General features: G+C 41.0%; 1 protein-coding gene and 1 long non-coding RNA gene across 3 annotated transcripts; both read left to right on the forward strand.

Moving 5' to 3' along the window:
- Positions 1–562: 562 nt before the first annotated feature.
- On the forward strand, positions 563–17,720 carry nmd3 (NMD3 ribosome export adaptor). Of its 2 annotated transcripts, XM_082179176.1 has the most exons (16): positions 563–722; positions 926–971; positions 1,163–1,297; positions 2,284–2,380; positions 2,460–2,540; positions 2,618–2,746; positions 7,268–7,358; positions 7,438–7,516; positions 9,177–9,273; positions 10,974–11,091; positions 12,619–12,764; positions 12,944–13,056; positions 13,138–13,210; positions 16,055–16,161; positions 17,295–17,365; positions 17,449–17,720. In XM_082179176.1, the coding sequence occupies exons 2-16, from the start codon at positions 928–930 to the stop codon at positions 17,583–17,585; spliced, it is 1,518 nt and encodes a 505-aa protein (XP_082035302.1). In that variant the 5' UTR covers positions 563–722; positions 926–927; the 3' UTR covers positions 17,586–17,720. The 2 variants fall into 2 exon arrangements, with proteins under 2 accessions (XP_082035302.1, XP_082035303.1); XM_082179177.1 differs by having other exon boundaries at positions 601–971.
- A 3,313-nt stretch (positions 17,721–21,033) lies between these two features.
- On the forward strand, positions 21,034–22,185 carry LOC309505761. The gene is made up of 2 exons (XR_014208581.1): positions 21,034–21,621; positions 21,869–22,185. It is a non-coding gene; the product is annotated as an uncharacterized lncRNA (long non-coding RNA).
- Positions 22,186–23,679: the final 1,494 nt, after the last annotated feature.

Genomic DNA, 23,679 nt, shown 5'->3' on the forward strand with positions numbered 1-23,679 from the left:
GTCCGAATTGCGTGATATAAAGTCGCAATTGCGAGAAAAAAAGTCAGAATTCTGACTTTATAACATGCAATTGCGACTTTATTTCACGCAATTCTGACTTTATATCTCGCAATTCTGAGAAATAAAGTCAGAATTGCGAGATGTAAACTCGCAATTGTGAGATAAAAAGTCGCAATTATCTTTTAAAATGTTTTATTCTGTGGCGGAAACAAGCTTCCATACTTTATTCATCGTACCATGACGTGTGACATCTATGTGTACAACAATGCATTCGGATGCTTTTCTATTTTGCTTTAGGTTCCCAGTCAACCCTAAATAACCTATTAGAAATCTTGTCATTACTGAATCCTGTCGCTCTAAAGATTAATTCCTATTGTTGTTTTCTCTGTATTTAAATGCATCCCCTTCATCTCTTTATCTCCAGGGTCCAAGCTTGATTTAATTACATTTCCCGATAATTACTTTTGTTTCTGCTTTACTGGGGTTTGGTGTGTTCATTTCATCGAGTTGCAGATTTGTATTCCTTCTAATGAAATGTTCCACATTGTTACTCGCATTTACATTCAGGCCTATGACGGGCAGCTTTCTGGGTCCTGTCATTCTGAGTGGCCACGCGTGGTGACGTCATCAGCAGTCGCAGACACATGTGTACATTCATGTGATGTTCGCGAGGAAATATTGATATAATTTATTGAGTTGTTTAGCGCTGATTCTCCAACACAGTGAGTATTGATTTAGTGTGTGTGTGTGCTAGTTATACTGAGAGTCACTCTTCTAAACAGCACTGTGGCAGTACCACGGCACAGTGACGGACTCAGACGCAATAAGGAAGATAATATTATTGTCATCTATATTTGAAGCTTTATGAATGACAGCAGAGCCGAACAGAGTTTGGTCTATTAAAGTGATTTCACTGTTATTGTAGTCATGGAGTACATGCAGGCCCCGCCATCGAGCAGCCACGGCAATATGTGAGTATTACACGTGTCATTCTTCACATCTCATGAACACAGTGCTGTGATAACAGTGATCACATATAACAGTGTTTATATAGCGAGTGTATACAAATGTATGTAACTTTAGACGAATGTCGACCTGTTAGAGCCTGTTAGAGAAGTCTGGGTAACTTCTCTCTGTGTGTGTGTGTGTGTGTTCTCTACAGTCTCTGCTGTACATGTGGTGTTCCCATTCCTCCAAACCCTGCCAACATGTGTGTGTCCTGCCTGAGGACTCAAGTGGACATCTCCGAAGGCATTCCCAAACAGGTGTCAGTCCACTTCTGCAGGCAGTGTGAACGGTAGGACAACCCCACCAGTGTTTACCTTCACAGCTGAGAAACACACACACACACACACACACACACACACACACACACACACACACACACACACACACACACACACACACACACATCGGATAAATGCCACAGTTTGGGATGACATTAGGTGTAAATGATGGCAGAATTTTAGTTTCTGGGTGAACTATTCCTTTTATTCTCTGGGCTCTATTTCCTTTTAAACGTGTTAAGACAAAATGTTACACACACTTAAATCTAAAAATAAATCATCATCAGAAATATATATACATGTATATACTAAATGCATACTTACGTGCGTATACTAAACTGAGCTCTCTTTCACGTCGTCTTGCACTTGAGTGGACAAATTCACATAAAATTATCAAAAAATAGTGAGTATCCCAGTAAACACAGTAGGTTATGTCTTAAGTGAACACACACGCATGTGTGTCAGTATAGTGGATCAGTGCATTCACTCTTAAAGTGACAGCATCCTCATATTCCTGCTAATGTCTGTGTTTTCAATGTTAATTAAACAACAAAGGACACAATCACTGCTGTCGACTGAAAACCTTTTTTTTTTCTTTTTTTTAACTTTAATAAGGATGAATTAATAAGGATGTTTGACTTGTACAGTGAGGACTATGCAGTGTTATTTTACACTTGCTTACTTTATTACATTTCTGTACCTGAAGACCTTCCTGTGTCTTTGTTATGTTGTATTTATTGTGCTTTTGCTTGTAATTTGATTATTTGTTCTTATTTCAATACTGATTATTTGCTAGTCTTTAATAATGTTTTAGATGTATATTAGTTAGGCTAGAGGTTTTAGCTGTGGTGTAGAACATTGAAATTTTGGAATCTGAAAATGTTGGTTTCATGGCCTGTAATAAATATTTATGGTCATTGGCAGGTGTGGCAGAAAGTTAGTTTTAGGCCCAGTGTGTGTGTGTGTGTGTGTAAGTAGTGTTCTCTTGTGTGGTCAGGTACCTGCAGCCTCCGGGCACCTGGATTCAGTGCGCTCTGGAGTCCAGGGAGCTTCTGACTCTGTGCCTCAAGAAACTGAAGGCCTCCATGACTAAGGTTGGTGACTTCCACATTCATCCCGTCAGGAACCGCTGAAGCTGATCCCGAGTTCACGTTATGCTTCATCCCCACCCAGGTGAGGCTCATAGATGCTGGCTTCTTGTGGACAGAACCCCACTCTAAACGAATCAAGGTGAAGCTGACCATCCAGAAAGAGGTACAGTGTGTGTGTGAGAGTGAGTCTGAGGTGATATCGCAGTCAGATCTGTGTTTCAGTGAGAGTGTGTCCCACAGGTGCTGAACGGGGCCATCCTGCAGCAGGTGTTCGTGGTGGAGTTCGTCATCCTGCATCAGATGTGTGATGACTGCCACCGAGTCGAGGCCAAGGACTTCTGGAAAGCAGTGGTGCAAGTCCGGCAGAAGGTGTGTGAGCTTTACATCGAGACTCGAGCCGAGGGGACCGGGCTGTTAATATATCAGACTAGGCCGTTCCAGGATGACTCTAGCTTCTAATATCAGGAGGATCTCCACCAACTGTCCAAACTCTGTGTCTCATGCCGTGTTTCCACTGTCGGTCCGGATGATTTCATATACCAGCTGACATCAGCATTACAGACTTATACAATCCTTTTAGCTCACCATCAGACCGCAGCGAATCTTTGAAATATCCATTACCGTAGTAAACCTGGTAAACATGACAGCTTGAAGACATCAGACACATCATATAGGCTATCATGATCATGTGTTTATTTGATCTGTCGGTGCGTCTCGTCTGATATCCTGATTTAGCTCCGCATATGTCATAAAATAAAGCAGCTCTGGTTCTCCGGGAGCGTCCTCTGTTTCTCTGACTGAAGATATCCCTGTATCGGGACCGTCACTGGAGAGAGTGCTAAAGCTCCTCAGGTCGTGTCTGTGGAGGAAGTGATCATTCCTTCTGAATGTGATATAAACACACTGTCCTGTGACTACACATGAACAGAAACAGACGTGAGTAAGATATGAACTATACTTAAAGCAATGCTAGCCTAACTAAGGTTTGCTGTGGTAAATAGGGCTGTGCACGAATATTCAAATTGGAATTATTTTTTGACAAATAAAATACTATTAGAATTTTACTATGTTGCTTTGCTGGCCGTTAATGCAGTGGATCCATGATAAACCCTTTACAGTCTATGGATAAACCCCAGCACTAACTCGCAGTTATAGCCATGGCGCTGTGGAGCGTGTTTAACTCCGCCTCCCAGAGTAATTATTAGATGACTGATCTTATAAATAATGATATTAAAAAATGGTATTACTGTGAAGAGATGATAACTTCTGATAGCAGGATGATTTTGAGACATGCTTCCTTTAAAGCTGCCGTCGGCAAGTCTGGCAGATTGGGTCGATTAGCCAAAATGTTGAATGTTTACAACTCTCATGCCCCTCCCCACTACCAGCGAGCACCCTCCCATCGAGGTCGTGCTCGTCAGTGCGTCACTGTGCGTGTGTACCTGATTTTCTGTGAACGCGTCCGTCTCTTCAGCATCTATCAACACCATGGACTCGGAGGTAGGCTGCCCTGGCTAATCTATCCATAGATAGCAATAACCGAGGAATTGGAAGCTTGTTAGTAGATTTTCTCTCCGCCATCACGCTTCATGCAATCTCCAGGCGAACTTCAGGCGTGGCGTGTGCATGTGATATTAACGTGCGCGAGTGAGGGGGGATCTGTGGCGTGTGCACGACCTGTGATTGACAGTCAGATCTCACACCCCCCTGCGCTGATTGGACCTGATGAAGCGGGAGCGCTGGATATTTGCAAAACAAATAACACGCTCCAGGTGGAGTTAGAAGCTCGGGTTTTTTTCTAAAACCACCTTATTTATGTTGTTCTGTCGGATTATAGTGTCAATTTCACTGAATATGATAAAAAAAATGTTGCCGACGGCAGCTTTAAGTTTCGTTGAGGGAGAGCGGTTTAACATCAGAAAACACACAGTGCTGTTAGAAATAGTGATCGACCGATAGTGGTTTTTTGATGGCCGATGCCGATATCTTAGAGGGCGGGGGGGCCGATATAAAGCATATTTTAATCAATATTTAATCAAATATAAATAAATTAGGAAACAAATCTTTAAAATAAACACGCTTATACTTTAGATGGCAACTTCTTGAATCTGCAATCCTGTTACAGTATTTTTCACAAATAAAGTAATTGTTTAAAAAGATGTGAATAAAAAGGAAGTAAACACTGTGATATTGCACTCAGTAATCTGGTAATATTATGCGCACTGGTAATCATATTTTTTCAAATAAAGACAAGGGAACGCTAATATTACATACAGAACACAGTGGAAACGATATGAATATGACACAGTGGGCAACTGGATATGGCACAGCATATTTTAAAATGAAGGATTTAAAGTGTTTCGATCGCGTCTCCTGTGAAGCTGATCTTCTTTAAATGACGTAGATGCGCATTTGCTGAATGTTGACGGTAAATGAGAAAGTATTTTGGCCTGATTGTTTGCCTTTTCTGTTACAAATAATATAAAAGCAAACGCTTTACTTACTTCGCATAAGTTACCATTTACTTTCTTTGTTTACCAGTTCTGTCTAACAAAGTATTAGATATGACTGACAGAGATCGTAAACTAATGAAGACGGAGAATGTGAGTGAGCGCTGTGTGTTCAGGCGCTGGTGTTCTCTTCTGAGGCGCTGGTGTTCTCTTCTGCGGCGCTGGTGTTCTCTTCTGAGGCGCTGGTGTTCTCTTCTGAGGCGCTGGTGTTCTCTTCTGAGGCGCTGGTGTTCTCTTCTCAGGCGCTGGTGTTCTCTTCTGCGGCGCTGGTGTTCTCTTCTGAGGCGCTGGTGTTCTCTTCTGAGGCGCTGGTGTTCTCTTCTCAGGCGCTGGTGTTCTCTTCTGAGGCGCTGGTGTTCTCTTCTGAGGCGCTGGTGTTCTCTTCTGAGGCGCTGGTGTTCTCTTCTCAGGCGCTGGTGTTCTCTTCTCAGGCGCTGGTGTTCTCTTCTCAGGCGCTGGTGTTCTCTTCTCAGGCGCTGGTGTTCTCTTCTCAGGCGCTGGTGTTCTCTTCTCAGGCGCTGGTGTTCTCTTCTGAGGCGCTGGTGTTCTCTTCTCAGGCGCTGGTGTTCTCTTCTGCGGCGCTGGTGTTCTCTTCTGAGGCGCTGGTGTTCTCTTCTGAGGCGCTGGTGTTCTCTTCTGAGGCGCTGGTGTTCTCTTCTGAGGCGCTGGTGTTCTCTTCTGAGGCGCTGGTGTTCTCTTCTGAGGCGCTGGTGTTCTCTTCTGAGGCGCTGGTGTTCTCTTCTGAGGCGCTGGTGTTCTCTTCTGAGGCGCTGGTGTTCTCTTCTCAGGCGCTGGTGTTCTCTTCTCAGGCGCTGGTGTTCTCTTCTCAGGCGCTGGTGTTCTCTTCTCAGGCGCTGGTGTTCTCTTCTCAGGCGCTGGTGTTCTCTTCTCAGGCGCTGGTGTTCTCTTCTGAGGCGCTGGTGTTCTCTTCTCAGGCGCTGGTGTTCTCTTCTGAGGCGCTGGTGTTCTCTTCTGAGGCGCTGGTGTTCTCTTCTGAGGCGCTGGTGTTCTCTTCTGAGGCGCTGGTGTTCTCTTCTGAGGCGCTGGTGTTCTCTTCTCAGGCGCTGGTGTTCTCTTCTCAGGCGCTGGTGTTCTCTTCTGAGGCGCTGGTGTTCTCTTCTGAGGCGCTGGTGTTCTCTTCTCAGGCGCTGGTGTTCTCTTCTCAGGCGCTGGTGTTCTCTTCTCAGGCGCTGGTGTTCTCTTCTCGGGCGCTGGTGTTCTCTTCTGAGGCGCTGGTGTTCTCTTCTGAGGCGCTGGTGTTCTCTTCTGAGGCGCTGGTGTTCTCTTCTCAGGCGCTGGTGTTCTCTTCTCAGGCGCTGGTGTTCTCTTCTGGGGCGCTGGTGTTCTCTTCTGAGGCGCTGGTGTTCTCTTCTGAGGCGCTGGTGTTCTCTTCTGAGGCGCTGGTGTTCTCTTCTCAGGCGCTGGTGTTCTCTTCTGCGGCGCTGGTGTTCTCTTCTCAGGCGCTGGTGTTCTCTTCTGAGGCGCTGGTGTTCTCTTCTCAGGCGCTGGTGTTCTCTTCTGAGGCGCTGGTGTTCTCTTCTGAGGCGCTGGTGTTCTCTTCTGAGGCGCTGGTGTTCTCTTCTGAGGCGCTGGTGTTCTCTTCTCAGGCGCTGGTGTTCTCTTCTCAGGCGCTGGTGTTCTCTTCTCAGGCGCTACTGTTCTCTTCTGAGGCGCTGGTGTTCTCTTCTCAGGCGCTGGTGTTCTCTTCTGAGGCGCTACTGTTCTCTTCTCAGGCGCTGGTGTTCTCAGCGCCGCACGTCAAAATAAAAGTCCCGCTTCCAACACATCGGCCAATCAGAAAAACTTATCGGCCGATGCCAATATTTAAAAAATGGCTAATATCGGCCTTGGGGATATATCGGTCGACCACTGGTTAGAAACTTCGCTTCACACACCGCTGTCTTTGAGTCTTTGAGTCTGTCAGCGCAGCGCTTCCTCACTCCAGCGTGTGGATATTACTGTTTTTCTCAACATGAACGTGAAACAACATAAACACGATAATCATGACTGGAAGCTGACTCAAGTGTACGTTCTGTGCCATAACTGTCATAATCTGCTTTATTAGCATTTTTTTTTTCCGTTAGCTTAAATGCTTTTGTTCTTTATATTTTTTGTTAGCGCATTGTTTAATGTTTTCAACTAAAAGAAAACCTTAAGATATATCGTACGCTTGTTGTGTGTGTTGCCTAACCGTGAGCTTGCGCAGAAAAGGTGACAAAATAACGTCTTTCTTGTTAAACGTCATTTAAATAAACGAATATTAGATTTTTAAGAGCCTGAATATTCAAATACATTATTTTAGAAAAATGCCCATCGCTAGTATTAAAATTGGTAGCAGGAATTGTGGATTAAATAGTTTAACCTGTAATGTTCCCTTCAGACGGTCCACAAGAAGACGTTCTACTACCTGGAGCAGCTGATCCTGAAGCACAAGCTGCACCAGAACACCGTACGCATCAAAGAGATTCACGGTGCGTTTCCCATCATCCTCAGTGCTGCGTGTGGTGAGTGACTGGGCCGCTCTGTGTTCATCTCTTCTTCATGTTTCAGAGGGCATTGACTTCTACTACGGCTCCAAGCAGCACGGCCAGAAGATGGTGGACTTCCTTCAGTGCACCGTTCCCTGCAGGTCTCTCACACACACACACACACACACACACACACACACACACACACACACACACACACAGAGTTCAGTCACATTCACTCACTCAGTATCAGGGCTGATTTTTCTGTTTCCTAAGCATTTGAGTCTAAACACGATACACATCATTTCATGTCACTGTAGTGGTTTAAAGGAGTAGTTCACTTCAGAATTAACATTTCCTGATCATTTACTCTCCTCCACGTCATCCAAGATGTTCATGTCTTTCTTTCTTCAGTGGAAAAGAAATGAAGGTTTTTGAGGAAAACACTCCAGGATTGTTCTCCATATAGTGTCTTCAATGGGGTCCAACGGGTTGAAGGTCCAGATGTGAGTTTCAGTGCAGCTTCAAAGTCTCGACACGATCCAGCCGAGGAATAAGAGTCTTATCTAGACAAACCAGCGGACATTTTATAACAAAATAAACATTTATATACTTTTAACCACAAATGCTGGTCTTCCACTCGCTGTGATGCGACACACATTACATAATCACACTGAAAGGTCACGCTTGACGTAGGAGGAAGAACAGACCTAAGCCCCTTTCACACAGAGATTCCGGAAAATACACGGATAAAGTGACCCGGGATTTGACCCGGGTTCGTTTGATTTTGGTTCATTCACACTGCCAGTGATTTTCCGGAATCAGAGAGTGCGTTCACACACAACCCGTAACAATCCCGTAAAGACACGTGACATTGATGTGACTTGTAATGTCTCATCAGCGTCTTCAGTTTGCTTATGAGCTGCGATCTCTCTCTCGAGAAACCACGCTTGTGCATTTATTTCTATGATTCGATCATAAACTTGTGCATTACGTACCGTTTCACAGCTGGAGAACGAGCCCGGCTTCAGCGTCATCACTACGACACGGCATTATTACGGCTTTTGTTCACACAGCGCGCGTTCCGGGACTGAACACGGCAATGTTACTAGGTCCCGACCCGGCATCGATCCCGGGTGGTGTTTGTGTTCACACAGAAAGGCGTTCTGGCAATTTCATCATTTTCACACTGAAAGGGGCTCTAGTGTTTACAAAGAGAACGAGCAAAGACTGAGTCAAACACCATTTACGAAAAAAGGTAAAACAACATTTTGAAGTTGGAGGAGAAAATGAGATGGAGTTTTCCACCCTACGTTTTTGAACCGAAACACACATGAGCTTTCAGTGTGATTATGTAATGTGTGGCGCATCACAGCTTGTGCAAGACAAGGACTTGTGCTTAAAAGTGTATAAATGTTTATTTTATTTAGAAAATGAGAATGGGATCATGTCGAGACTTTGAAGCTGCACTGAAACTCACATCTGGACCTTCGACCCGTTGGACACCATTGAAGACACTATATGGAGGAACATCCTGGAGTGTTTTCCTCAAAAACCTTCATTTCTTTTCCACTGAAGACAGAAAGACATGAACATCTTGGATGACGTGGAGGAGAGTAAATTATCAGGACATTTTAACTCTCAAGTGAACCGATCCTTTAAATGCACAGTGATTTAAATTCCAAATGAGCGGTTGACTCAGATTCAGTGTGTCAGGATAGAAGTGAAGCATTATGGGAGTTGAGAGCGAGCTGATGGCTTGTATCAAACCGTTATTGTGAGGTTCTTGTTGAGATGTGACCGTGAATGTTGTTTCTGCAGGGCGAAGACGTCTCAGCGCTTGATCTCTCATGATGTTCACTCCAACACCTACAACTACAAGAGCACCTTCTCCGTGGAGATCGTTCCCGTGTGCAAGGTGGGACTCGGTTCAATGAGTCTGACGTCTACACAAACATATTGCACTTCAGTTTTATACTTTGCCAGTTTTTATACACCCTCTATAGTTTTGAGGAAGTTCACGGGTCGCTTACAGTTCATATCGGTATTTAAGAATGTTTGTCTGCGTATTTTAGGAAAATGTGCTTCCAGTAATCATAAGATGCACTCAAACTGGACCTTAATTCCTGAATACATGTCGGAGAGCCTTCTGTGTGAACACAAGCCAGAGCCAGAATGCTGGGAAATTCATTCCCGGGATCAGGACGGGGGTTTAATGTCAGAGTGGGGATGTGATTTACTGTGTGACTGGTGTCCTGGAGGAAGGAGGAGGACATTAACACACAGACTATACAGTAACTAAAGCTCTCTGTCACTGTGACAGGACTTCCTGTCCAGTTATCAGAGTAACGTTGAGAAAGCGGTGTACGTCACTGCACACATGTGGAGGTGCTGGGTTTATGTGGTTCCTGCAGTAGTTTGGGTCAGAGAGGAGCTGAATGAGGATGTTCTCAGTGGAATGAGCTGTTGGCTAGCAGAGTCCTACAACACTATAGCCTTTGAAACATTTCAACCAGACCTGGAATAATGTGTTGTTTGAAGAGACTGTATGCGTGAAGCCGAAGTCGCTCTCAAGGAAACTCTGTCCTCTGGCCTGTGAACATGCGTGATGACTTTACCAATCAGCAATTGGCTGTTTTATTTAGAAGGCGGGACTTATTCCACCATATTGCGCAGTTTCTTTCTCTCATTCATAATTAATGAGTTCACATCTCTCGTAAATATGAAGTCTTTAACGTAGTGCAGTCTAATCTACGGCTGTGGAACGACCAATCGCATCCAAACAGTTCGTTTGCATAATATATGTGTGTGTACTGTGTATAATTATTTTGTTACGTATAAATACACACACATGCATGTATATATTTAAGAAATATTTGTGAGTATACTGTGTATTTTTATATATTAATTACATGTATGTAAAATATACACTCACTCACACGCACTCACTCACAGTCACACACTCACACACACTCGCTCACACACACTCGCTCACACACTCACACACACACACACACTCACACGCACACAGTCACTCGCTCGCTCACACGCACTCACTCACAGACACACACTCACTCGCTCACACACTCACACACACACTCACACTCACTCACTCACTCACTCACACACGCTCGCTCACACACACTCACTCACAGTCAGTCTCACACTCACACGCACTCACTCACAGTCTCACACACACACACACACTCACTCACACACTCGCTCGCTCACACGCACTCACTCACAGTCACACACTCACTCGCTCACACACTCACACACACACTCACACTCACTCACTCACTCACACACGCTCGCTCACACACACTCACTCACAGTCAGTCTCACACTCACACGCACTCACTCACAGTCTCACACACACACACACACTCACTCACACACTCGCTCGCTCACACACACTCACTCACAGTCACTCTCACACTCACACGCACTCACTCACAGTCACACTCACACACACACTCGCTCACACACACACGCTCGCTCGCTCGCTCACACACTCACTCTCACACACACACTCACACACTCACTCTCACACACGCACACACACTGGTTGATTTCACATGTTGTGCATAACTTGAGTATGTGTGGTGTGTGTTGCAGGACAGTGTGGTGTGTCTGTCTCCACGGCTCGCCCAGAGTCTGGGTAACATGGGTCAGGTGTGTGTGTGTATCCGGGTCTCCAGCTCCATACACCTGATGGACCCCAACACGCTGCAGGGTGAGTTCCTGCCCGGATACAGCCCCGTTCACCTCACCAGCACTCCTCGTGTAGTGTGCTGGAACGACAGATGCTACTAATAACAGTGTTACTGTCATTTACAAATAATCCAAATATATATGAATTATAGTTGCCAATATTATAACATTTGTCTCATTATAATGCTCGTCGTACAGGAAATGCAGATGTAAATGAATCAGCTGTTGGTCGTATTGCGAGTCACTCCAGTCTTCCCTGTTCATGACTTCACCAGTAATGAGCACATAAGCAATGCTCAGAGTTAGACAATACACTCGTTCAATCATCAACGAGGTCGACTCATATATATATATATATATATTATTATAATTTTTTTGATAGCCAATGCCAATATCTAAGAAAACAGAACGGCCGATATAAAGCAGATTGTGTGTATCACACTATTTAATTTTTCTTTTTCTTTGCGATAATAAATCACCTTCCTAAAAATTGCTGAAATTAAATTTATATTTATTTTACTCATTTGGAAATAAATAATTTGAAAATGAATTATATGGGATTTTTTTGTGTGTGAACTTGACAAATCTGTAAAGTAAATAAGTTATACTTTAGATGGCAACATTTTGATTCAGTTTGACCCATTATAGTATTTATGTTAAAAATATGAACGTATCCATATTTGTGCAGCAGAAATGCATCTGTACAGTATCGGTCAACAGTTTGGGGTCAATAACATTTTCTTCTTTTGAATAGTTAAGTTTTATTTAGCAAGGAGGCATTAATATGAATATGATAATCAGAAATGTTTCTCGAAATCATCATATTATGCTGATTTGTGAAGGATCATGTGACACTGAAGACTGGAGTAATGATGCTGGAAATTCAGCTTTGATCACAGGAATAAATTACACTTTATAATATATTCACATAAAACAGCTGATTTACACTCTGATAATATTTCACTGTGTTTACTGTATTTTTGAAATTCAGTTTTTGAAAGTTTGAAATTGCTTAAATTAAAAAAATAATAATTAAATGACAACGTACTAAACTTTTTTTTTTTTTTAAATGTAAAACTGCAGAAAGTTGTGTGTGATGGGTAGGGTTAGTGTACGAGAGAGAATATACAGTTTGTACAGTATAAGAAACATTACGTGTATGAAGAGTCTCTGCGGCAGCAGCGTGTGTAGCAGGTCTAATCGTCACCAAAGGCATTAGCATAGTTTTAGCATGTTAATGGATATATGATCATGACAGAAATATGGTTGTAATCAAACTGTGAAGCATGATGGCCAGTTCTGTTGAGGATGGAGTCACATGATGGCCAGTTCTGTTGAGGATGGAGTCACATGATGGCCAGTTCTGTTGAGGATGGAGTCACATGATGGCCAGTTCTGTTGAGGATGGAGTCACATGATGGCCAGTTCTGTTGAGGATGGAGTCACATGATGGCCAGTTCTGTTGAGGATGGAGTCACATGATGGCCAGTTCTGTTGAGGATGGAGTCACATGCGCTGTGTTTATCAGTGTGTAACGTGTGGTTTTCAGTGGCTGAGGTGGACGGAAGCACGTACTGGCGTCACCCGTTCAACAGTCTGTGCAGCCCTCGTCAGCTCGAGGAGTTCCTCGTCATGGACATTGACATCATCAGAGACCAGAGGCTAGGAGCTGGCGCTGGCCTCACCTCCAATAAGGTGAGATCTCCCATACACACCTCTGTTGAGAAGGTTCTGTTATCGGTTCTACTGAAGTGAACTAAGTATTTCACATATAAAAACGACTTCGATTTAGAGACTTGGGTTAGTAAATAGAATCAAAAATGCTTGAAGATGCAGTGATATGTGTGTGTGTGTGTGTGTGTGTGTGTTTACAGCACACGCTGGCTGAGGTCTGGGTCCAGAAGACGTCAGAGATGGACTCGGGTCAGCAGTATCACTGCAGGACTTTCCTGGGTCACCTGCTGAACATCGGAGACCTGGTCATGGGGTCCGTGTACACACTGCACTGATTTCACACACACAACATCCAGTGCGTTGATCGTAACACGCTTTTGTTTTTATACCTCAGCTTTGATTTTGCCAATGCTAATATCAACGATGAGTTCCTCAACAAAATGAACCCTCACCATGTTCCTGATGTGGTAAGACAGTCTTCACAACTCTTCATCACAACTCTTCATCACAGCTCTTCATCACAGCTCTTCATCACAGCTCTTCATCACAACTCAGAATGTGAAAAGAAAGACATTAACACTTTTATTCATCAAGTGACAGTAAAGACATTTACAATGTTAGTACAAAAGATTCTATTTCAAATAAATGCTGTTCTATTGAACGTTCTGTTCATAAAAGAATCCCGAAAAATTAAATGAATGACGGTTTCCACAAACATATGAAGCAGCTCAACCGTTTTCAACACTGATAATAATCATTAGGGCTGGGTACTGACACACATTTCACAATTCGATTGCCAAGCTTGCCATTCGATTCGATATCGATTCTGATTCGATTCAATATTGATTATTTTGGATATCAGGGACAATACATGGCAAATCTTCTCAAGGACAAATCTCTCAACTAATGCTGTAAGCTATGGGAGTCAGTGGAAGCCTATAGGCTTCATTAGCCTACTGTAATATTGAAGGTAAAAATTTATTGATTTGTATACAAACACTTAAATTACACTTATTTATTTTTATAATAATAAAGTTATATGAAATGTAAACATTTAAATGGTGGCTGTCATAAACTTTCCAGATTTATTCAAACATGCATTAAATATTGAAGAACATAAAAAATTATAATGAATATGTAATATGTTGCATATATTTAGCAGAATGCTCCTCTCTAGAGTTCATATTTCTCGCTGACTGACGAGTGTATGGTCAGGGTTAGGGTTAGAGGTTAGGGTTTGGTCACTGGATATGATTTTTCTGAGGTAAATGTGACGTTACATGACATTGTTTACAAGCTGTTTTACTGACGTCTTTCCACGGTTGAAACACTGAGCGGTTCCATGTCACATGATACGGACTTCGATAAGTTGTACTCTACCTTTTAAAGGTCCCATTGCATGAAAATGTCACTTTGAGTTTTTTTAACCTTAATATGAGTTCCCTTAGCCTGCCTATGGTCCCCCAGTGGCTAGACGTTTTGATGGGTGTAAACCAAGCCCTGGGTTTTTTTTTAAAAATCCAGAAATCTTCCCCTCATGTTGTCATAAGGGGAAAGGTCACCTCCCCTTTCTCTTCTGGCCCGTCCATGAGAAAATGAGCTGCGCGAGCGCGATATTGTTTTTTTCTCGAGAGACATCATGGCTTGCAAACGAGCGAAGCATGGCAGTTGCTCAGTGTTTGGATGTACAAATGAACACAAAAGTATTTTTTTAGTTCCTTCATCCGAGCCTCTGAAGAACCAGTGGGTTATGTGAATGTCTGATGTGTAATTGTTCAAGTTCAGACAGATAATCTTTCTCTCAAAGTCGTTCAACACTGTTTATGCATCAGTAAATCAAGCCAGTGACTAAAATATCAACTTCACATCGTTTCTCTTAGTAGGATGAAAATAATCTTATTTAAACGGTGATAAATATATATACAGAAAGCGATCAAAGAACAATCCCTTTCCAATCGCCCAAGCTGTCAATCACACAGCGCGAGTTTATCTGAACACTTGCCAAAACTCCCATTATCAATGACGCTGTTACACTGCACAACGAAGCTCTTACTGTACTTGCCTCATGTTTGCATTGGTGAAATCATTAGTGAGAGTGCAGAAACTTGCAATGATAAGATCTTCATTCACGCGATCAACAGACTGTCATCTGCTCAATGCTCATCACTGCAACCTTTTATGTGATGGGAATAGATCTAAATACTTAAACTTCTCACGATTCGTTAATCCCGATAGCTGTAATAGTAAAAACGGATAATAGTTGTAATAGTAAAAGTATTCGAGAGAGTTCCACATGTAATGCTAGCTATTTCATATGCAAGCATGTCAGCCAATCACAGCAGTGGGCGTTTACACTGAAGTCTCACAGCAGCCAATCACAGCAGTGGGCGTTTACACTGAAGTCTCACACAAACACGCCCCTTCAAACAGAGCATTCATATCAGAGGCTTAAATCAGGCTCGGAAAAATGCTTTTTATTTATAAATTGTAACAACTTTTGATCTAAAAAACATACTAAAATTATAAGGGCACCCCAGGAAACATTCTAAAATAATCCATGGAATGGGACCTTTAACACACTTTCAGAAGCTCATTCATGTTTATTTCGCGCTGTAACTGGTGTTATTAAGGCGTAAGAGAAGATCATGTGCTTCTCTCGAGCTGAGCCAGAGCGATCTCACACCACAGTGTGATCTCACGCCACAGCCACAAAACTGTATTTATGTTTTTGAATTTCGTAAGAAAACGGACGTAATTTGAAATCTGAGACTTTGTTTCATATCAATAGTAACAAAGCACAAAGATTATTGTGATTTATAGGATGGGATGCGCTACAGTGTTACATTCATTCATCAACTGAAAACAGGATGACTAATCGATTCTTGGGATTTAACAATCGATATCGGTTAGTAAAAATGAGAATCGATATTTTTTACCCAGCCCTAATAATCATAAATGTTTCTTGAGCATCAAATCATCATAGAGTGATTTCTGAAGGATCATGTGACACTGAAGACTGGAGTAATGATGCTGGAAATTCAGCTTTGATCACAGGAATAAATTACACTTTACTATATATTCAACAGCTGATTTACTGTATTTTTGATCAAATGAATGCAGCTTTGGTGAGCAGAAGCGAAACCTCCACTATGTGCCGTAAAATATTAAAAAAAAACTCACACTTGAAATCTGAACATGTATGATTTCAGTCACTTCATCATGCTTTTACCCAAAGTGAGTTGTGTTGCATTGAAGCTCTACATGAACTCGTGTGTTTGCTGAGCTGTTGAACATGTGCTGCCGGTGTTCAGGTGCTGATAAAGAAGAGCTACGACCGCATGAGGAGAGCGAGGAACCGAGTGTGGAAGCTGAGGGAGCTGGAGCGCGAGAGAGACGCCGCAGACACTGACGACGAGAGGTCAGACACAGGCACACGGGTTAACACATTTACAGGAACACACGCACAATCAGGCTAAGAGCGCTCACTGTTAGTTCATGATAGATGATGCATTAACTTATATTACCAAATGACACCTTACTGCCTAAAAATTGCCTAAAGATACTGACAAACGGGAAGCGCTCTTTCTTCTGTTGCTTTGTTTTTCATTTAATTCATTTAGTTTACTTAATTATTTACTGGCATGTAGCCTTAAAGGGGTGGTATAATGCCCTTTTCACAAGATGTAAAATAAGTCTCTGATGTCCCCAGAGTGTGTATGTGAAGTTTTAGCTCAAAATACCACACAGATATTTTTATATAGCATGTTAAAGTTGTCACTTTTTAAGGGTGAGCAAAAACACACAGTTTTTGTGTCTGTTCCTTTAAATGCAAATGAGCTGCTGCTCCCGGCACAGGGGGCGGAGCTTCAAGAGCTCATTCTTAGCAGCTTCGATTGCCTCACGCAGACACACACTGAAAATTTCAAGAACTTTTAGCCTATTATGTTCAAACAAAGATGGAGAGACTCAAGAAGTGACATGTAGACAACATTTCTGAATGGTTAGTTGATGAATTTATGTAGCTGATGTGTAGTTATCTTCTAGTCATTGATTAGCATATTCTCTACTGATAATCTATAAATCGTGTTCAGGGGGCGGGGTTTACGTAAATTCTAGTGTTGGTGATGTCACTAACCCGGGAGGAATGTGGTGTAGTCTCTACCAGTCGTTTGTTGTAGTTCTTAAAAAATGTATTTCTGTAAAAGCAAATATCTCCCTTTGCTGTGAACTTTGAGCGTCGTAACTTTGCAGATGTTGTTTATGATCAAACAGCAACATTACACACTTACTAAAGTTAGAAAAGTCAAATCATAATCCACCACCCCTTTAAAGTATTGAATAATATTCTTTAGTAATATTTTAATTAAACCTTTGATATAATTCAGTAGAATAAAGGAGTTTGTTCAGTAGCAAATTAGTTTTTCCTGTGGTGTTGAAATTATCAAGTGTATAGAAATACATCTGAGCTATAACAAAAACATGGAAATCAATCATTATTCTTTCCAAATCATCTTTTGTTGCCCGTCTGATGATGATGATTGTTTCTCATAGACAATACAATGAATTCCTGGAGGACCTGGAGGAGGACGAGATTCTGAGGAAGAACGTCAACATCTTCAGAGGTGATGAACCCCGTCAGCCCTGACCGTACATCTCCTGAAGTCATGTTCTCACTGTACTCATATCAGTCATGTTCCCTGTACAGATGCTTCAAAGATCCCTGTGGAAAGCGACACGGAGGATGACGGCGCTCCCAGGATCTCTCTGGCCGAGATGTTGGAGGAGCTGAGCCTGAGTGACGCCACTGGTGGAGAAGGCGCCGACATGATGACAGATTCATGAACTCATGAGCTAGCATGAACACCACACGTCAGACGGCTGTGAAGGAGCAGTTCTCAGTGTCTTAGAGAGAATTGCATTTCCTAATAAACCGGCGCAGTCATGAAGTTCCACAGTTAATAAAATATCTTAACCCAGTGTCTGTGTCTATGACCAGTGCTTGACAAATAAGAGGGATAGTTGACCCAAAAATGATAGTCATTCAAAACTGGTAACACTTTACAATAATGTTAATTTGGTTCATTAGTGAACATTAGTTAATGTATTAAATAACATGCACAATACATGTGTTACTGTATTTGTTAAAATCAAAATAAAGCTGTTCGTGTTATTCACAGTGCATTAACTAATGTTAACAAGATTAATAAAGTATTAGTAAATGTTGAAATTAACATTAAAGCAACACTATGTAGTTTTTCAACCTTCATAATATATTTCCAAGACCCTTGTGATGGTACATCGACTTACAATAGGTTGAATGAAATTAAATATAGCTGTTCAACTTGAGTAAGGGTTAGGCCGTACAGAGTTTTCCAAATATGTGTGTGTGTTTCAGACCTAAAACAGGGCTGCAAAATGCAGTAGCGAGTGCTTTAACATCTTCAGCACAGAAGAAGCCACAGCCAGGGCCGTTTTTAAGCATAGGCAAACTAGGGCGCCATCAGCTGGAAGGGCACCAATGTCTGGCACTTTAGCAGGGGTGTGTGTAAAGGGTGTCACAGCCACCCTGAAATATGATTGCGACCCCCCACTGGTTCTCCCAGCACTATTGGGCTAGAGTCCTGTCAATCTGACGATTCCTATGCGCCATTGGATCAGAGAACTGTCAATTACTGTCTGACTGTTACATGTGAAGTTTGCATTTGGAGCGCTCAACAACACCATTAGATCACAGAGCTCGGTCAATGCTTTGGCAAGGTAACGTGTTTTTTTAACCACACAATTAAAGCTAAATTTAAAAAAAACAGGTACAGTAAAAAGTGCACAAATCCTTATTTTGTTAGAGCAGCATTTGTGGTAGTCAATAAATCACGCTGTGAAACGGCCAGATAGCGTAATATTGCTCAGTGTGTATTTTAGAGGCATAATAAACGGCACATTTCATGATGAATTAAGTGTGCAGTTATATTTGGACTCTATAAAGCATTCACATGCTGGGTGAGTGTTTTCCGCTCACGAGTTGAAATCAGGTCATTGTGGTCAGAAAACTGGCGTACTACAGTATATGGACCTGGAGATTTTGCACAGAAAGGAGAAGTGAGAAGAGTCAACAGAGCCAAATCTGATCACCTGGGCAAAAATGAAGAACCTGTTTCAATCAAACATTTTCCTTTGTTCAGATATTTTCTTTAACCATTTGAACAGCTAAGAATAGACATCTGAACTATTAACATAAACTCTGAGGTGAATCAGCCTCATCATGGAGACCATCATGGAGAACAGATAGTGGTCCACATACGTTGTGGCCAGAGTGCAAATTACCCCACCATAATTGGGGGGTACTGCTCCTTCACTTCTTCTATGACCATCATGGTCCACTACCATATCAATCCCCACCGTGATCGCCAAGAGCAACATGTGTTACACATACAAGGTCTAAACATGTGACAGACTGATCATCAGTAGGCTACAGAATATCTCATTATATATCCAAAAGAGAACTGTTTTGATCAACTCCCAAAAGTTAGAAGTTAAGTGCACTGAAATACCATTCTAATTACTAGTAAAAGTACCTTTACAAGAAGCCTATTGCCTATTTCAGGGTTTTCTTGGCTCAAAATGAGGCGGAGGTGGTAAAATCATAATAATGTATTTTAATAATAAGATAATTAAATGTGTATATTTTTGTAGATCATCATATAGCCTAATGTGTTTCCCACATTTATTTGTTGGTGGAGCTCGGTATCTCTAGGGGTGTCCGGGGGGGTGTCCCCCGGAAGAAAAGTTTGTACATTTTAAAGATAAATGCATTAATCTGGTGCACTTTGAGTCACCCGAATCCACTATTAAAAATAAATAATCCACCCGCAAACCGCCTATATTTAGATATCTGCATCTGATCATCACATTACAATTATTCAAATTCTTATTTTATTTAAAATAAAAGTTCTTCTTTTGGCAAAATTACATTTCCTTAATAGCCTAAACAGAGGCTTTACTCCCTTCAAGCTTAAATTGCCAATGTTTCATTACATCACTGTTTGAAAACACAATATTTTTTTGTACCTTTATAAAGGGCATTTTCCCCTAATTTTATTAAATGTATGTTCCATCTTTCATTTCAAATTCTTAAATTTGATAAATATATTCAATTAAAATAATAAGACACTAGGCTGTTACCAATAAAATTAAATAATTTACATTGAAAAATTATAACTGTATTAAATTAGATTATTTTAAATATTTTTGAATATACAAATAAGGAATGTTGAAAAGAATGATCATTTATGAAACTAGCGTTTTGTCATTCAACGTTGACACTTGCTTGAGAAGTTGAAGTCGTTCTCTATCTCCTCTAGACGCGGTGGTTAAAAATGGTACGGTCCACAATAGGGGTGTCTGAAATCGCTTTACATTAAAATGTTCCTACAGTGAAAATAGTTGTTGACTTGTATTGTAACTGTAATTATATTTTTTCACAATATCAGAAAAATTAGCTGACCCCCTCCAAAACTGATATTTCTGTCCCTTTGGGGGGTACCCCCCAGTACCCCCTGTAATTCGAACTATGGTTGTGGCCAAAGACCAAGGCTGGGTTTCCCGATAACGTTGTCTCTTGGCGCGCTGCGAAAACTCTAAAGGTATAACTTAACTAAAGGTATAGCATGTCTAGGCATGTTCCCCAAACTATACCTTAGGAGGTTGCTTAAATACCTTCTTACGTCCGACGTTACCCGATGCTGAATCTGCTGATCTCGACGGCTCGAGAATCATTCACTCATGCAGGGGCTGCTTCACTGCCTTATGTGAGAAAGCGGTGTTCTTTATAAAAGAAGCACTTCAGAAATAGTGGAAATTGCATTTATTAGGATTAATGAGATCTTATAAAAAATAATCCAAATTGCAAACTAAATCCAACCCTGGGTATTTTATACAATTTCGGAATGAGTGCGCAAACGCCCAACCTGATGCCCACATGTATCATGTGTCTACCCGCGACTCTAACTGGCAGTATATGCTTTCACTGGCCATTAGGGACTAGGGCAGCAACGGCATTCTGGCGCTCTATCGCACATGCGCGACTTTAACTGCTACTTCAGGACGTTCTCCTGTAACCGCCTACTACGGGAGAACAGCTGATTTGCCGTAGTCGCTACAACGTGAGAGGTTAGGTAATGTTTTATGGCATATGACATTGTAATTGCATCAGTGTATGATTGTACCACTAGCTGGCCCGGATCTACCATATGGGCAATATGCATATTCTTAACCTACAAACATAAAACTTTCCTAAATGTCGAAGTGATTCTTATGGGTAAAATAAAAAATAAATTCTAAAAAGTCTAAAAAAAATAATTCAGTGGCTTAGTAAATATCACAGAAATAATTAACTTTATTCACTTAATAAAATCTCTGAATATCATTTACTTGATAGTTTGAGTTGAACATACCGAAATAATTGACTAAAACTCCAACAATTAATTTTGTCTGAAATTTACAGTTAATAAAAAGAAGTTTTTCACTAAAATAATTTAGTATTTGACTAACCAATTATTTATTTAAAATACACTGAGCTAATATATTTGTGAAATTTCCATCACCATATTTGAGAATGGATAATTAAACTGATCTGTTTCAAGAACCACAAATATTACTTAAATAAAATCAATATTATTAATATTTAACACGCATAAGAAATTGATTAAGTTTACTCAATTAAAACAATGGACCCCTCCCCCACCCTCTGACGTGACGACGACAGCTCAACGGTTGAGTGACTCGTGAGCGCGCGCTGTATGAACTCTCTCCAGTCCAGCACAGTTCTCCGAGTCCTCTTCTCAGCGGCGCAGAATTGGTGCATTTCCTCTGTGAAATTCAGGTGTGTGTATGTTTTATTTTATCTGTATAATCATTAATGTGCTTCAAATCATTTTATTTAATGCGAAAGAACATACAGAGACACAATGTTACTCACGAGTTAAACGAGTGTCGACTCGCGTCTGCCTTTTCGCATGATTGTAACGCCTTGCATAAAAAACACACGACTACATTCCTAAAGATAATGAATATAACTAATTTGGATGATAAAATGTCCTCAGAACTGTGCACTGTGTGTTTATTGGCAGGTGATTGAGTCAGTCGCGTCGCAGCATCTCTCGGCCGTGAGTGACGCAGGACGGCGGTGTAAAGTTAGAGGATACCCCGCAGAGGCGAGCCCATCTCCGGCATAGGAACCAGCGCTGATCCGGTGGATACTGGATAACAGACCGGTTGATTACACTTAAATGTTTAGGCCTAAATGTTTAATTTTTACTTAGAAAATGTTTCTTACATGAGTTTAAATGTAGGCAATATTGTATATGTGTTAAAAATAGTATAACATATGCTGTATTGCTGTAGGCTAACGTACTCATCGACAATAAAGGCCTTTGTCATGTAGTTATACCGGTGGTTGTATGGAATATTTTTACAAAGGTTTAGAGGAAATAAAAAAAGTTAATATTACTGGCATATAAACACAGTTAATATTACTCATAAATATGTTTTTAAATGTTTCCCCCCCCAATTATTTCTATTCAATTTTATTTGTTAATGTACCAAATGCAGTTACTCAGATCTATTTAATTTGTTTCACTTACATTTACTCAGTTAATACAGTGTATGTAATTGATTTCACTGCTTACAAATCTAATCAATTCTAAGTGTTAAAATGTTTAACCAAAAAATTGAGTAAATCATATTAAAAGTTTTTAGAGTGCATCACCACCAGAGTTCATGTCACATATACAAAAACATATTCCAGCCAATTTTCAACATTTTAATCACTGTTCTAGAAACATATTTGACTCAACTTTGTTCATTTGCAATAATATGTTATGATTTGTTCACAAACAACAGGCCCAGACAGTTCACAAATAATGTAAATACGGTCTTACAATGTCATTGCTTTATAACTGCTCTTTCAAATCCTGTAGGAAAATGAACAGTCTTCATAAAGGTTTGTCATCATATATTCACCCTCATGTTGTTTCAAACCTGTATGAATTTCTTTCTTCTGCTGAACAGAAAGGAAGATATTTAGAAGAATGTCAGTAACCAGACAGTTTCTGTATGGAAGTCAATGAGACCAGAAACTGTCTGGTTACTGATATTCTTCTAAATATCTTCCTTTCTGTTCAGCAGAAGAAAGAAATTCATACAGGATTGAAACAACATGAGGGTGAGTATATGATGACAGAATTTTCATTTTAAAGTGGAGTATCCCTTTAAAAATGTGCCAACTGCATATAAGTGAATCAGATGTTGGTCATCAAAACATGAAATCTGTATGAAACACATAAGCAAATGACACAAAATGTGTATAAATTCTATATGACTTTAATTTGAATAGCATATGATTCAATATAAGAACTTTAAATGATTTATATATGAATTTTATATATTTCTACTAATACCATACACATTTGCATACTTTTTTCATGTAAAACTCCTATAAGTCTTTTAACAGTATTCATATATGACGCAAAAATCCCCTATAAGTTTTATGTGTGCTATTTAGTATGAAATGGGCCATAATCGGTCTGATTTTGTATATGACATATATTGGCCTTATATGAAACACAGAAGGTAATTCTGGCTGATTTAAGTAAGGAAGATATATGGTTGCCATATATGAACCATGCAGGTTTTTTTCATATGGGGCGGCTCAGTGAAGAGGGAGAGCACTGGGAGGAGGAGGAGTGGGAATGACACCGCTGAGTTTTTGAGGGAGAGAAGCCAGACTGAGAGGGTTCTGGGAAAAGGAAGAGCAAGAAAAGGCAGCACAACAGACTCAAAAGCAGACGAGTGACATGATGCAGACTCTGCTACTTCAGCAACAGGGCAAGCGTTACTGAGCCTCATTGAAAGTTTTTCAAAGAAATTATTATTTGATTAT

This window comes from Leuciscus leuciscus, assembly GCF_965113295.1.
Source record: "Leuciscus leuciscus genome assembly, chromosome: 9".
Taxonomy (NCBI): domain Eukaryota; kingdom Metazoa; phylum Chordata; class Actinopteri; order Cypriniformes; family Leuciscidae; genus Leuciscus; species Leuciscus leuciscus.

Coding starts and splice junctions, on each gene's coding strand:
- nmd3 (XM_082179176.1), top strand. CDS start 928: ATGGAGTACATGCAGGCCCCGCCATCGAGCAGCCACGGCAATAT. Junction 9,274..10,973: donor AGATCGTTCCCGTGTGCAAG/GTGGGACTCGGT, acceptor TGTGTGTTGCAG/GACAGTGTGGTGTGTCTGTC. Junction 12,765..12,943: donor CTGGCCTCACCTCCAATAAG/GTGAGATCTCCC, acceptor GTGTGTTTACAG/CACACGCTGGCTGAGGTCTG.